This window comes from Hylaeus volcanicus, chromosome 4 (genome assembly GCF_026283585.1).
Source record: "Hylaeus volcanicus isolate JK05 chromosome 4, UHH_iyHylVolc1.0_haploid, whole genome shotgun sequence".
In the NCBI taxonomy this organism is placed as follows: domain Eukaryota; kingdom Metazoa; phylum Arthropoda; class Insecta; order Hymenoptera; family Colletidae; genus Hylaeus; species Hylaeus volcanicus.
The window spans coordinates 30,144,303-30,159,940 of record NC_071979.1 but is presented as its reverse complement, the minus strand read 5'-3'; the positions used below and the strand labels follow the sequence as shown (position 1 = coordinate 30,159,940).

At 46.7% G+C, this 15,638-nt stretch overlaps 1 protein-coding gene across 1 annotated transcript in view; it reads left to right on the top strand.

Annotated features, from left to right (window-relative positions):
• Positions 1-7,432: 7,432 nt before the first annotated feature.
• Positions 7,433-15,638, top strand: part of LOC128875630 (uncharacterized) — a 101,923-nt gene continuing 93,717 nt past the window's right edge. Inside the window, exons 1-2 of the mRNA XM_054121373.1 lie at positions 7,433-7,856; positions 13,740-13,974. Of these exons, the coding sequence (XP_053977348.1) occupies positions 13,740-13,974 (235 nt within the window). The 5' untranslated portion in view covers positions 7,433-7,856. The remainder of the gene's footprint in view (positions 7,857-13,739; positions 13,975-15,638) is intronic.

Sequence of the window (15,638 nt, the reverse complement as noted above, 5' to 3'; positions counted from 1 at the left end):
TGAGGAAGTTCCATCCAAAACAGCGCGGCACCCTTTCGGCATTTCCTTCTCTAAAGCGATTCAATTATCTTCCCTGCTTAATCGCATATTCTGGAGTTACACTGTCTTCGGACTGTCTCTCTCGTTTGATCTCTTCAGGGTCGCGAACTCGAATCAGGAAAAACCAAGAGGTCCAAGACGGCTTGGCCAGGGTTGAGCTTTTCCTTGGACGAGACAAAGAGGATCGATAATTCTTCGAATCTTCGGATTTCGTTCGTTGAGGGAAGCGTTGGCGTCTGGCGTGGTCGGGCAACCGCGAAACATCACGAAGGACACACACGGATCTATCCCCGTAGCTGAAAGATCCTTTGGTCTCTTTCCGTCTTTTCCTTCGCCTTCTTCTTCTTCTTCTTCTTCTTCTTCTTCTTCTTCTTCTAGCTCATCTTCTGTTTCTGAGTTTCCTCGGGCTCGTCGCAACAACTCGTAAGGTTTCTCGTGCCAGCACTCACGAGAATTATAATTTTCCCGATTCGACGAAAGTTTCGTGACGAAGCACCAAGGGAGAGACATTCCCTTTTTCGTCTTTTCGGAACTGATCCAGTTCGTCTCGAATCCACTTGGTTTACCTTATTAAGGATGGCACGCTCCCTTTAGAAATCGCTGTTTGATGAGGATGAGTTGGCAGAAACGGACAGGGGACGACAGACTCCTAGCAATTTTTAAATTACTTCGTCGTGGAATGCAACTTTTAACGTTTCTCTGAGATTGATTGGATGGATTCCTTCTAGATGGATTCTCGAAACTTTGTAATTGCTGAACGTATGTCATCGCTGGTCCGATATACCGTCATGTAACTAGCAGATAGAGTAGAGAGTAATTTTATAGAACATTAGGCTCGTAATCTAATTTGATTTATTAGGTAAACGTAAGATTATCCGTTAGAAGACAGTTTCAGCCCGGTAAAAACGCTCCTTTTCGTTTATGATTCTATCTCCTTCAAGCCGAACAAAGTATTTCCGGCGCCCTTTGTCTTCTTTTTAACGAGGAGGCGTGTATCTAAACGAAAAAACGGTTGTTTCAACGCCGCTCGGTAGACTCTGTTAATAAAGGGGTTGTAAATTCTTGGCGCAGAGGGGGTATCGCGGCAAGTAGAAGCGGACGTTTGGGTCCAGAGATGGCTAAATTGTCTTTGGCTTCTTAAACGATTTCAAACAACGAGCAAGTCTATTCTCTACTCAAATTTGTTCTCTTTTCTTCTTTGTTGTACAAAGTAGAGTCTACCGGGGTGTCTAAAGTTTTTTCAAAGTAATGCACGAACTTAGCAACGCATATTGGGTAAACATTTCTCGTTGTTGGTTTCGCTGGAATAGTTTCCCTGCGCGGGATTTTTTCCGTTGATAGCTGAAAGCATTATTGTGGTTGCATATACACCCGGAGACTACACACATTTCCTGGGAATTGGTGTGCGTTCAGGATGGTCACAGTGTCTCCGTAGATATACGACTGCGATGCTGGCTGGCCTGAAGTACCTGTCTCCCATAAAAGCTTTAAAAGCAGTCCCATGCCCACCAAAGGAATATTTATACGATACCTGAGAAATGTTTCATTGTTCCGCAAACATTATAAACGAAAAAAAAGTGATAGTCTGGTATCGCTGACTCTGTTTTATGTTTCACGGGTTGTTTTTTCGTTTAAATCCTTTGTTAACGGATCGAATAGACACGTATCCATTTTCGTAAACTTATCCTCGTCGATATTATCTTCGATTCGACCCATGCTCGTACGAAGTACCAATTAATATACGGTACGATTTTTAATAAATTTTTACAAGTCTGCGCGCGTTTGTAGTGTTCGCTTGTACTTACGAATGCTGCTTGCTCCCGGCAGGCGTTCGCTAGAAGTCACGAACACACGAAATTGGCATTCTCCTAATTTACATATCCCCATTTCGGGATCCGCGTCGACGCAAACACGCGAAGCGAGCTCATGTATGTCAGCAACGCCGTCGCGGATACGTTTACCGTTCCGTTGTCGGACGAGCGTCGTTAAGAGTGCGGTGGAGACGATTGCAACGAAAATCCGTCTCGCGAATTTTTGCGACATACGTCGAGGTCGAGTGTCTACGTCTTACGTCTTCGAATAATCATCGAAACCGCCCAAAAGAATTAGGTGGAAAACGACGAAAGGACAAAGAAGCTAAACGCGACGGGTTCAAGTCCATCGATAAAAGAGGAAGCGAAAAGAAAAGGGAGGAGGTAAAGAAGCCGCGACCCTTTCGATCGAGGGTAGATCGCGTAGACGATCGTAGAGGGTCTGAAAGGAGTTTACCTCGACGAATTCAATCTCGCTGCGAGAAAAGAACGCGATCGGCGAGCTCGATCGTCTATGCACGCACGCGACGCGATCAGGAGAGCTATAGCCGGAAAATGCGGAGAATCGCTTCTCGCTACGAGAAGGAAATCGGTCGGGCTCGAGGTGGCTATCAGCGATTTTAGAGGATACTGATTTTACCCGATAGCAGCCCGGGAACGGTTTTTGGGCTCCGAGAAATTTTTCAGAACCCGGGAAAGCTTTTCCGCAAAATCTCCTCGTATCCGATTGGTTCGATACTCTCGAATTCAATTTAGGCGAAGAAATCAAAGGACGAAATAAGTTTCGCGATCCAGCCAAGAAGATTTACGGGTGCATCCTCATTTTTCAAATTGAACGTGCGAGGTTACGATACCGAAGGAGTAATATTCTTTTTTTTTTAAATTTTGTGGCGGGAAAGAATGGTACAAAAGGCATCGACATCTTCTATCTCGGGTTTACTCGTACATCGGTGGTTTAATAGATAAGAGCACGACCCATTGTCCTCTTCTCGTCGAGCCAAACGACGATAGCGACGATAGAAGGGTGAACAATGTAACCCGGACTAAAGGGTTGTCGAGAAACAATACGAGCGTCAGATTACGTTTCGTCAAACGCAAAAACGATGTAATTAAATACTAGGATGGTAAGAGGAAGGCAAGAGAAAGGGTAATGGAGGAAAGTACAGCCTTATCTCTCGGAATGTGTGACACGTTCTCTGCATTTTGCGTCTGTTGTTGGTCTCGTTTACCCGAGACAGGCAGAGACGGTATCTTGGACTCTTCCCCGCTACGTGAATTTTGTTCGATATTCGCTCGATCAGTTTCAAACGACGCACGACTGATTGTGAGCAGGTGTGCTCGGTACCCTCGAACATTGCTTTTTCTGCAATTGTTCCATTGAAAATGATCCTACTTGGGCAGGGCATCGATTACTTCTCGATAGCAGTACTCGTTGGCGTAATAAATTGTTTTCTCGTTGTACGGCAAGCGAGATAATTAAATGGTAAAAGTTTGCTCGACAAAGGGATTCGCTGCGTCGGTCGTTCGGTTGCAAGTTTGCCGGGCGACGTCGATCAATCGTTACCGATTAATCATCGACGTCGCCAACGATGGATGATCAAGAATTGTGTAATTGTTCAGTGGAGCCAAGCCGCCGGGGCGGCGGAATCGTTAGTAAGAAGGGTTAAGCGCTATTAAAAGCTGGTCTGCGTTAAAAACCGTGTGCAAGATACAACAACAAGTATCTTGCCCTGTCGCTGTTTCCTGGCCGATCGTTCGAGTAGAAACTCGAAAACAACTACTCGCTGGCATAGGGACAACGTTCGCTCGTAGTCTGGGTTAATTTTTCGATCGCGAGAGCTCGAGTACGTCAAGCTAAGAAAAGGGAAACTTTTCTGGACGTCTTTTGGTTTTATCGTAAATCTAAATTAAAATCTAGATGAAAATCCGAATAAAAACGGAGAGAGAATCGACGCGCAACGATTAAAATCCCAGTCCAGCTGTTGCGTATTCCGCTCGCGTACAACTTGGTCTCTCTCCCCTTCGCTAAACACGATCTCCGACGGTAGTCGTGCGAAGGAGATTTCGCCCCTCTAGGCGGAAAAACGCGTTCGCCGACCGTCTGGAAAATGCGAAATATCGCTACGACGTAAACCGTCTGCACTTTCGTCAGATTTTCTTCATAATCCCTGAAAGCTTGTGGAAGATAGCGAAACGGCCGAACACGCCGGGAGAAAGCATCGAGTAGAGGAGTTGGAGAGACGAGAGAAGGCGCCATTGACATTGACTTTCCCTTGTGGTGGATAGGAAAGGGAGGAAGACGAGAAAAAAGGGAAGAAGGTTGTTGGAAGAAGGGATTCGCCAGGTGGGTGTGGAAAGGACGGAAGACTGGCTCGTGGACGGAAACAGGGACGTAATGCGAACCGACCAATTGCACGGAAGAGACTTATGGGTGCGTAGAAAGGCGGTTGCGTAATTTCACGACAGGTGAAATAGTTGCGAAACCGAAGCTACTTTTCAATCAGCGTTTTAATAATATTACCATCTCCACGTTCTACCGCAATCGATTGTAAATGGCCTAATATTCTACGCGCGCTTCTAGGGTTCCCCGAATTCGTGTTACACTGCCGGCTGTCTCGATTGCTAGATCGCAGACCGTCCAAGGATATCGTTCGCGGTACAGGCCCATCTATCACTCGCGAGCGTTGCAACGGCCTGCGAGATCCGATCGAGCGTGTCTCGAAGTGTATCGATAATTCATCGCGTGCCGCGAGATACGCTCAAGATGAATTCGGTGTTTCGCGACCGACGATCCATCATTCCAACTGAATTCGATGAAGCGCCTATCATCCGACGAGGTGATAAAGTTTGGCCTAGAGTGATCTGTCTCCGAGCGATCCTTCATAGTTCATTTCATCAAAGAAACGCGAAAATGGAACGCGATAATTTGAAAATACGGGACACGACCAGAGGCTAGGAAAGCAACGAACGAGTTCGTTCGTTAGGTCCTAATGGAGACGTAGATCCAAAAATGATTCGTTTTCATTTGCTTTCATGGTGGATAGCGAATCTTTGCTCTATTCCAGCGAGGAAATTCTCTCGAAAATCGTTGACTCGCGTTCAGCTCGACGATTAACGTATTTAATCCATCGCTATTCTCGCGGCGGTAAATTGTGTTGAGAATCAACGCGGCAGTGTTCGTTCGTTCTTCAATTAAATCAGCCCCACCCATACTCCAATGTCACGAGTGAGTTTACATTCGACGTCATTGCGTTTAATTACACGCGCGGATTGCAACGAACGAGACACGTTTGTAAATAATTAGGACGGAAGTGTATCCGGTACGTGGCTTCGATAGAGAAAGCGTGTCGGGTTGCTTAAATAATTATATTTGCCAGGATCTCATTAGTACTTATGCTCCAGGAGCATTTGCGTGGTATCGCGCACGGAATTACGAAGCTCGCGTTGTTTTCGGATATCCAATATGGCTACCTCTGAGATCTTAGCGCTGGAAGATGCTTCTAAACTGAATTATAGGTCCTCCTTTCCATTTTAAACGCGTCATCATTTTCGGCTGAAGGAAGCACGCAACGAAACCTATCCAAATCGTAGCCGATAACGCTCATTTCGGTAAGTTTGCGCCGACGGATAAAGCGTTTCGCGCGTTCGGACCGGCTACGGACACGGATCCGAGACCAACGACATGCACTCATGGCATCCGCATGAAATATTTCAGTGGCCCTGCAACACAACGTTCGCAGACGCACGGAATATTCCATTGTATCTTTGTCTACGGGTGACACGGCTAAAGTGCACTCTTCTCCGAGAGACGAATGAAAAATGAGAGGACCGGCGAGTGGGACAACAGAGAAGAAACAAGGAAAGATGCGAATCGCAATTGCAAGCTTCTTTTCCCGAACGAGAGAAAAGAATTAACGAGGCCAGGCCGAATGGCCGATTCCTGCTGCAAAAGAAAGAAACCGAGAGGTAGAAGAAGGTATGGTATCGCGCGGACGAAAAAGTTTTCCTTTCCAGTCGGCCGAGTGCATCCACACGGTCCAAAGTCACGTGAATTGTCGACCGCCCCTTGTTTCCGCCCTTTTCCTCTTTCTTCCTGGACGAAGAGGGATGACGAAACGTTATCCGACGCTAACTTTGTAATCTAAATTTTCTTTCGGAGACGTTGAAATGGACGGAACCAAGGAAAAGGGAAACAACAACGTTGCGATTCGACCGTACAGGCTTTTCGTTGGATCGCTTTGACGATGAATTTCGCTTTTCGAGAAAATCTACTGGATCGTCATCGTCATCGTCATCGTCATCGGATTTCATATTCAATCTTTGATATCGTTAAGCGGAACCTACCATATTTACGATTGACTACGAAACGGTAAATTGGTTCTCTTTGGAGGTTTCCTCGATCATCGTTAGGACGCCTTATCATCGATTGCTATCACGAAACACTCGCAAATCAAGATTACGTGCTCCGCGTCGTTCTCGCTTTGCCCCTCGTTTCTCTTTGCTTCTTGCCACTCGTCTATGTCGGATCGGGTAATTTCGGCTAAGTGGCTCTTTCTCTCCCTCTCTCCGTCGAAACAATCCGGACAAGATGGTGTTCCGTTAAATAACGTTACGCCTTATCCGAATCCTGCGTCGAGTAGCATCGAGTCCGCCATTTGCCTGGAAACGAGCGTACGGATGAACGCGAAACAGCAACGTTATCAAGGATTCATGACTTCTGTGCGCAACTCGGCATCCTTCCACCCTTGTCTTTTGGAAAATGATTCTCGTAGACGATGTCAGTCGGAGATCGAGTGAGAAATCGTTGGAAACTCGATTACGCTTCTTACATTGTTGTATCGCGAGATATCGCTAATTAAATGGCAAAGAAAGAAGCAGGACCACGGGTGTTTGTACGATCCATAAGGGAGAGCGAACGGCACGGTGTAATTTTATTTGAGTTAAATCCGAGCGCATCGGAGGCTCAGGATTTATATTTTACAACGGACGCTACAATTGAGTAGAGAAGCGCATTGCGGTACTAAGCATAAAGCTATGGGAAGGGGCAACTAGTGTTATAATTGCGTCGGGAAAATTACACTTTCAAATGGTCTGGCACGTTGCGATGGGAACGTTTACTACTGCCGCGAACAGTTGTAATTTCATTCCGTACTCGGTCTGCTTGATTCATGTTACCTAGTAGAAAGAAAGGAAAGAAAGGAAAGAAAAGCGTGCATCCGCCGTCGATCTCGCAATTGTACCAGATTTAAAAAAGTCGAGCAAAAACGACATTTCGACGATCGTCGAAAGATATCGATAAGGCTGTTTGGCCGGAGTGCCGATTCCAGCCTGATATCTATAAGACTGTAAGACTGTGGGACTCGATGGTTGCTCCGCGATTATGAATTATATTCGAAAGGAGTTTTGTTGGTCCAAGTGTGGCGAGTAGGCAGGGCGCAAACGTCGTTTCGAATGATCCAATGGAGCGATGGGGCGCGAAGGCGGTAGCCAATGATACGCGGAATAGCAGGGCAAGTTGACTGGGAAAGCGGCGGGGGTACGGTCGGCCGCGACGCATCGCGGTCCTCGCAGTATCGCGACAACCCTCGAACTAAAAGCTTCGCGTGCGGTGTTGGCAGTGACTCGTGCGTGAGACGTGTCGTGAAACGTGAGAACCTCCTTCCCCCTTTTCGTTCTCGTTCGCTCGCAACCAAATTCGTGCGCGTGCCGTGTCTGTGCGTCATCTCTCTCTTTCAATCGCGCGGCGAAAATTCGTGAATTCGTGGCCGAACATTCGCGTTCACGAAACGATTTTGCTTCGGTCGCGGTTCCTCGGTTTCCGTGCGAAAACGATTTCCTCCGCGGGCCTTTCTCGACTCTCGCGCGATGTCTGTGTGTGATATGTGAGGTGTTTTTGCGACTCGGCGTTCATCTCGACTGCCGCTGTCCACTCTGTTCAAGGAAAAACAAAGCGACAGACCGAGACGGGAACAACGAGCAGCGTGATCGTCGAGCATCGGGAATAAGGTAACTCGATCTACCATCGTTAATCGTTTATTTACTCAACGGAGTGTATTACCTATTCGAAAAGGTAAGAGAACAAATTTACCCGAAACGCAAAGTTTGTTTCGCGTCGCGGATCACAATTTCCGTAGGCTATCATTTTTACGCGTTTATAACGGTTTCCGATATCGACTTCTTGGCAACGATATTAATCGTCCGAACAGGATATCGGTATTCGTCTCGTAGTACCGTTGCATCGTCTATGTTCCTTGTTTGTTTATTCGATACCAGTTGAAAGTTGGAACGAATGTTTTCCACCGCGGATTTTTGGTCCTTTCGCGTAAATAGACTCCAAGTGTTGTAGCGTTGCGCTAACTAGGCCCTACTACTAGGTCCAACTACTAAACAAAGTTTACGGAAGATGGAGAGGAGTGCGGTCGACCGTAAGGCTCGTATCGTATTTCCTCTGCGCCGAACTCGCGACTATTTCTTCTTTTTCGCGGTAAATCTGGATGTTTTTGCGGGGTAATCGACCCGCGACTCTCGCTCGTTGCGTAATGTCTAGAAGAGTTGAAGCGATTGGCGGAATCGAGGTTATATAGTGACGGCAATAAAAGCAAACGAAAAGCTCTCAACCGCGGTGGTGCAGCTTTTTTAATTTCCGCGTCGTACGGACGAGTTGTATTACGTATAGCGTTTCGGTAATTTTCTTACGAGAAGCTGTGTACGCTATAATCTGGGATATTTTAAATGCGCCGATCGACCGCTAAAATTATCCCGATCCTGAAAGGAATATCGTTGGCAAAATACTAGCGAATGACGGAAGAGCATGATTATGCTTGATGTTCTGCGGTGCATTTGGGGATTCGCTACCGGAGGCTTGTAACCCGAAACAATTACGGCTCGATTGGACCGTCCTGCGTACACACCTCTGTCAATATACTATATGGTTAGAGATAGTTTACCGCGTTTATTATCTCGCAGAAACAGCGCTTATTAGGATTCGAGAATCGACGAAAGAAACGCGTTAGCGCGAACAATGTACTATTCGCGATGCAACTGGTCGTTCTCATTTCAACTTTCAACCATCTCGCAGCTTCGATTCGAAACATTTATTTTTCTTCTTGTCCCACGAAAGCTAGTTTTCCTAATCGTTTCGTAAAATCGCAAGCGTCTCGGTTTTCTCCTCTTTTTATCTTTTAACGCGTGCGAATTGTCAAGGCTCGCGCAATAGTCCAACATTCGAGGCGAAATATGCCGATAGGAAACTCGATAGTTCATCCAGAAGCGAAATTGATTGCCGGTTGTGTTCGCTTTACATGATTAACGAGTTTTCATGCTTTGCGACAGAAGGGTGCAAGTTAGAGTTGCAACTGCATCGATACGCGTTCGGTTAAACGAGAACTTTGACGAGAGAAAGGTCCATTAATTGGGCACAGGGTCTCCAAACTGAATTGTGCTTTTTCGCTAACGATATCGGTGTTTGCATTCGCGTTAGTGTTTCACGTAGTAACGATATACTCGATCTTCTAGTTTTCATCAACGGTTACGCTAAAAACAATTAGAGAACTACTCGATCGGTTGTAGTTCCCCGCATTATCCCAACAATCGCGTTATTCGTCAGCTTTCAACAGGAGTTACAGATCTGCAATATAACAAGAGACCGTTCGTTAACTAAACGTATAATCTTTAAACTTTTCCGCGTATAATACGTTATATTTTCAATATAGCGTTAACATCGTTATTAATGCATTTCGATTCTCAACAAATTATTATTCGGTGGAAATTACAGTCGACGCTTTCGGCACGATTATCTCGTTTAATTATCGAAAATGTATTATCTAATTGTTGCGTTCGTTAACTCGTCCCTTGTTATTCGTGCTCGTTCATTTATCGACTTTGATATCGCAGTGGAACGTTAGGCATAATGATGTATAAAATAGAAAATTCTTTTAATAGTATATGTAATGTATATTTATTACATATGGCTGTTTAATTTTTTCATTGATACGGCTTATCGAAGTACATACGTTCGCTTTGGAAGATTGCACGCGTGTCTCGTTAGAATTGGTAAATAAATTGGAGGAACGGTGGTTCGATAATTTGCCGGTAGTCTCGGGTGAGAGCACAAACTTCACCGCAACATCCTAAACACTCCGAAACACGTGTTCTTCGACAAACAGCGAACGACGAGTCGAAAACCAGGGGCTAAGGACGAGAACGGAATTACGCTTTCGAGCGAAGTTAACGACTCGCTGGGGAAGAAGTTGCGGCCCCTCGTATACTTTTAAAACACGCTCGCCCTCGTCCGCCCCCGGAAGCGGTCGAAATCGGTCTGGTTCCTCGGTCTGCGTCGCGACCGAACTTTTGTAACGGATTCTGGGGATGAAGCTCTCGAGGAATCCGATTGAAATTGAATATCCAGAGAGACGGGAGCGCGGCAACTTCGTCTTCTCCGGCTATTCCTCTCGCCTCTCGCCTCTCGCCTCTCGCCTCTAGCTTCCGGTCTCCCCCTTCTCAGCCCTTCCACTGTCGTTTCACTTTATTATTGCCTCGACTACACAGAGGTGGGAGGGCGAGTGGTTGGTTATTCTCCCCTCGTTGTAAATCCTGCTTCGAGCACGGTCTAACCGAAAAACTTTTTCGGTCTTTTTATTCAAACATTATTTAAAGCCCGAGCGCCGTACAGCGGAGAAGTATCTCTGTGCCCTTTCGTGGCTTCCGTGGAATCGCGAAACGTATTGAAACGGTCCTTTCGCCGGAGTTATCTTCGTGCCCCATCCCATTGCTTCCGACCGTGGCGACGAGAAAGGTCGGAATCGATGGAAACTGCATCGGGAAAGTTTCGTTTTGGGGACCGGTGTGAGTTGGAGAAATTTTCGTACGGCTTAGCAATCATTATCAACCCTTTTGCTGCTACGCGATTTCATGATTTTCAGTTGTTTCATCGACACAGTCCGTTATCCTTCGAGGAAGCGTAAATCATTTCTGACGAAGTCGCGAAAGCTTGCGGAGAAGAGCTCGGTGAAATACTGTCCTCGCGAACGCGTACGGATACACGTTTCGTCGATCGTTTTATGGTCGACAGAACGATGCCAGAATTTTTCGTTTTATTCCGCTCTCTCTTTCGGAAGTCCACGGGCATGTAGAGCCGCGTGCAGCCGGGGAATAGAACTACCGTTTAAATTCATGTAAAATCTCTGCGAGTGCAAGAGAGACGGAGAAAGTGGGCTGACTCGTTGGTTTTCATTATTTACGTGCCAACAAGTAATCGCGTTCGCGACAACTTGTTGCTTACTAGAAAATTCTGAAGTTCGCGGCTGCGAGACTCGGAAGAATTCCGTCCGCCAGATAATTGCGCGGTATATCGCGTGCACGTGAGCTTTCTCGTCCATTCGGTCGATTAACCGTAGGATTAGCTTTCAACTACTGGAACGTAAACGATGTTTTACGGTCAGGAAAAAATGATCGAAACGAAACAACCATGGTTTTATAACACGGATTTTTCTCGATAAGAATTTGTTCGTCGAGGACGAACTAGGGTCGCACAGCAAACGACCGAATTCGAAAGCGTTGAAAACTCGCGACGAATCCTTGTGGCGTTCATCGGTTTTTCGTCAACGTGCACAAGTTAAGGGCAGAAATGGGGTCACAGGCGACAACGGACAAACGATTCGTCGCGTAAGCGAAATCCACCTCGTTCAACGGTATTACGCGTTCGTGAGATATTTTGGTGAGAGGATAATGAAACGAAATGAAATGCATATAAAAAAAAGGTGGTAAATGTAACGGAAAGAGAGACCGAGAGAAAGAGTAGTTTTCAGTTAGGTGGCTCACTGCCGCAAGTTCGTAGCCGCGGAAACCTCTCCAAGGGGTGACGGTAAACGAGATACGACTTTACCGGTGAAATAACGTCCCTGTCCTAGTCTATTTTCGTGCGAAAATGTTTCCTAGTCTACGAATAACGTAGCGACTCGTGGTGTGCATTTGGGGACTCATGACGAAAAACGTGAGCCGGGTTTTATTAAACGCTAAAATCTATTTATCCATACAAATTTCTTCGACACTTTTCGTTAGTTTCGTCAATTTTTTAATACTAGTTCCGCAGAATTAGTTGTAGAAAACTTGATACGTAATTCGACCGCGTTTTAGTCGAATATGATGGTTTCTTTGAACGCGACCAGTGTAATCATGATTTTATGCGTAAGGAATATATGCATTTTTCGTACGATATGTCGATGGCGGACTTTGTTCCGTACGAAGAGCACAAGATAAATTAATGTATGGCGCCGTTAAAAAGAACCGCACCTGTATAGTGTACTGAGAATTTTATTTTAGTTTCTTGACGGAAAAGTACTTACATACTTTCGTCTGATTTGGCAAGCCTTGCCAGGGGAACGCAAAACTTTCGGTATGTATGCTGTTCGTTAACGAGTTGTGTTAATACGCCGCTCGGTCGCTCGGTGTATTTGTATCTGTGAAGCGGATTAACAAGCCAGCTAACTCGTTCCGAAGTTCGGATGCTAGTTGGGCGGCTGATTAAAAGATTTCGCGGTTTTTAACGCGCCGCGTTGCGCTTTGGTTGTACGGTCTGCGAATCGTTTCAGTGTCCCCTGGGATTTTCGCATACATCAGTGCAGACCAGGCACGTCAAATTTATTTTTGCTCTTAGGCCAGTTAGCATTTGTTACCATTTCGCGAGTCGCGAGTTTGCGATTATTTTCGTACGACTTCGAGACAACATCTCGATCCCGATCGATGTTGTCTTCGAAGAGAGATTAAGTTTGGAACGATTTGGAAAATGGATGAGTTTTCATGGCGAAATCTAACACGATTGGCGCGGCGGCGGCGCAGCGTGGCGGAAAATCGCGCGGAGGCGACACCGCTGTGAAATTTCGACGAGTGGCGGCAGCGCCGACCGATTGGAAACGATTCGAATGCGATTTGAATGTTGAGTACACTCGCGAATCTGCATATGTAAACAGAGCGCGCCGGTGCATGCCGAGCTGATACGATCTTGCACATCTCCCTGTGTACGCGCAACCGTGCCATCTGTACAATACACTCCGTTCAACGACAGAGACGTTTCAAAATCTTTATTATCGAGTCAACGTACAATTTTCTATAATCTCTGCTTTACCAACGTCGAACGGAGAATTTATGTTTTTATACGCTTTAGTGGATTACACAAATTCTCGTACAGTCGTGTTACATCGTTTGTCGAAACAAATCGTTATCGAGTCGTGTTAAAGATTCGATCGTACCGTTCAAAAACACGTTTAGCAATGGCAAGGGAAACGATGTGCGCCAACCGCCTTCTTACACGGATCCCTGTGCGAAATTATATTTCGTAACCCAATTCGAGTTTGGCTAGTCGAAACGGAACGTCCTATAAATTCACCGCGAGCTTTGTTGTACGTCGGTAGCAGTCAAAGCCACAGGGATAACACAACAAGTTCCACAGACTCGCGATTCACTCGGTTCGGCACCGGACGAGTGTAATTTCGATTCGTATTCAAACCACCGGATTGATCGAGCCTTCGATCGAAAGATTACCGGGCTTTAAAAACACCGTGAAATTTATGCATCTCATCGGAGCTCGCGCACGTGCAAACGCATACCCGTACGTGCACGAGTTTCGCGGCGGATCGATCAACTGGCGCGCGTCTTCTTATTCTAAAAATGTTGTTGCACGCTTGTCTGCTAGCACGGAAACAGAGGTAGCGAGAAAAAAACGACGGCTAATGGATCGACTTTGAAAACTGTATGCGATTTGCTCTCGGTGTCTCGTCCAGGGAGACGGATGACGATGCCCGAAAAATTATCCTCTTTGCTCGTAAACGATTTTTAAAGGCCAGTTTTCCTCGAGATTCGTTACTTTAACGCGACTCGTTGATACTCTTTCAGATGTTTCGCGGGACCTGGCTGCGGTGGTCGACGCTGCTGTTGACGCTACTAGGGACGCGGCTGGTATTCGTGGTCGCCCAATGCGGATCGTTCACACAGGACAGACAGGAAAAAGAGGACAAACAGGATAAGCTGGCGCTGTATAAAGTCACTTTAAGGACGTACTGGTCGAGAGCGCGATTTCCACGACATTATCCGGAATGGAAGCCACCGGCGCAGTTCGGCAAGCTAATCGGTGAGTCAAGAATGAATTTTCGATTAAACTTGTTCGCGTTCCCTTGAGCAAATAATTAGCGAACACCAAAAAGGCGCGCAACGATCGAGTTCCTTCGAGATTTTGGGTGGGGAGTAGTCCGACAAGTTGCTCAACGTTTAGCGTTCCAGCGTGAAATCCCTACCGGTGCGATTTCGTTGATCAGCGTGCGCTTATTTCTGAGCCACGGTACGCTTCGAGCAACGTCAGCTTACCGGAACATGCCATTTCCTCGGTTTGCGCTCTTCGACCTGCTTTCTCAGTCGGAGCGAGAAACGATAATTGGAGAAGTCGGAAATTATCGGACGTCGACGTCGGCGTCGGCGTGAACTCTGTCGTTCCAACGCGTGTCACGCTCACCGATGACAGGAGGTCTCTTCCGGAGAACACGCCTCTGCGAATTGTCCACGGTGTTCCGTGATTCATCGCTGCGACGCGTACAATTGTTTCAAAGACTTTCCCGAGGAAGGAAAAATTCCTCGATCTCGACAAGTCTTTCGTCCACGCATTTGGGGAAAGCACTACTCGGTTGGTTCATAAACAAGAGAAATATTTCAAATGGTAATGACCGTGCACGGGGGAACAGGTGTCGCATGTCCCTGGCGGTCGATAAATTTCCCTCGTGCCTCGTAACTCTCTACGGTTTTCACGCTTTCGATTCGTGGCTGTGGCCAGGTCGATGGCGCGAGTCGAAAGTCGAATAAATCCGTGACCCGAGGTTCGCTCGGGGGTTGGGTTTGCTCTCTGCCACGTTTTCACGGGGACGCGTTCCTGCGCGCCCGGAAACGTCAAATTCGAATTAGGAAGGCACGCGTTCGTCGAAATTCAATTTCGGTTTAAAGACCGTCCTCGCATTCCCCGACTCCCTGGGAAAATCGAGGGGAGGCTGGCAAGTCGTTGGGAACGATAGGGTGGGAGGAGGGGATCGCGAGGCGAAGGAAACGGAAAAGGCGGATGAATGCGGAGAATGCGAATGCGCGGCATTTCCAGCGTGTGACGGCATTTTGTTTTACGCTCCACGGAGAATTCCTGAATCGTTAGCGCGCTCGCGCGACCTCGCTATGCTGGCCTTCGAAGGATTCCCTGGTCCCGAGAAAAGCTAATTCGCCGAATTTCCCGTTGGTTATCTTGAAACGGATCGCGAGAAACGTAATTTTTATTCTACCGTCAGATTCCTTCCATGCATCGTTACATGCCAAGGAGGATACCCATTCCATTGATTACAATTGTAATACATTTCTCCGCGATGCTCTCTTACACTCGAGACTCGATATAAACTCGAACATGTTCCAGTAAAACGGAGATCGTTTGCAAGCTGTATCTTGCCTTGAATTCGGAAACCTTGAATCAACCAGGCGCAATTAGGGAGAAACAGCCGTCCGCCTTGAAAGGAACTGGAAAGAGGTCGCATCTTCTACATTCGTTTGGGAGAAACGAAATAGAGGTTGTCAAAGTACGTGGCTGGCGATAAACATTGAATGCCAGAGCGGAATACGAAAGAAAGACAAACTCGAAACCAAAGCGAATGAAGCGCAGCAACAAAAAGTAATCGAAAATCCTTTACGGCACGACGATTCGTCGTACGACGGGAAACCCCCAGCTATCGAGGCGGCGGATTCTCCTGTCTCTCCCTCTTTCTCTTTGCA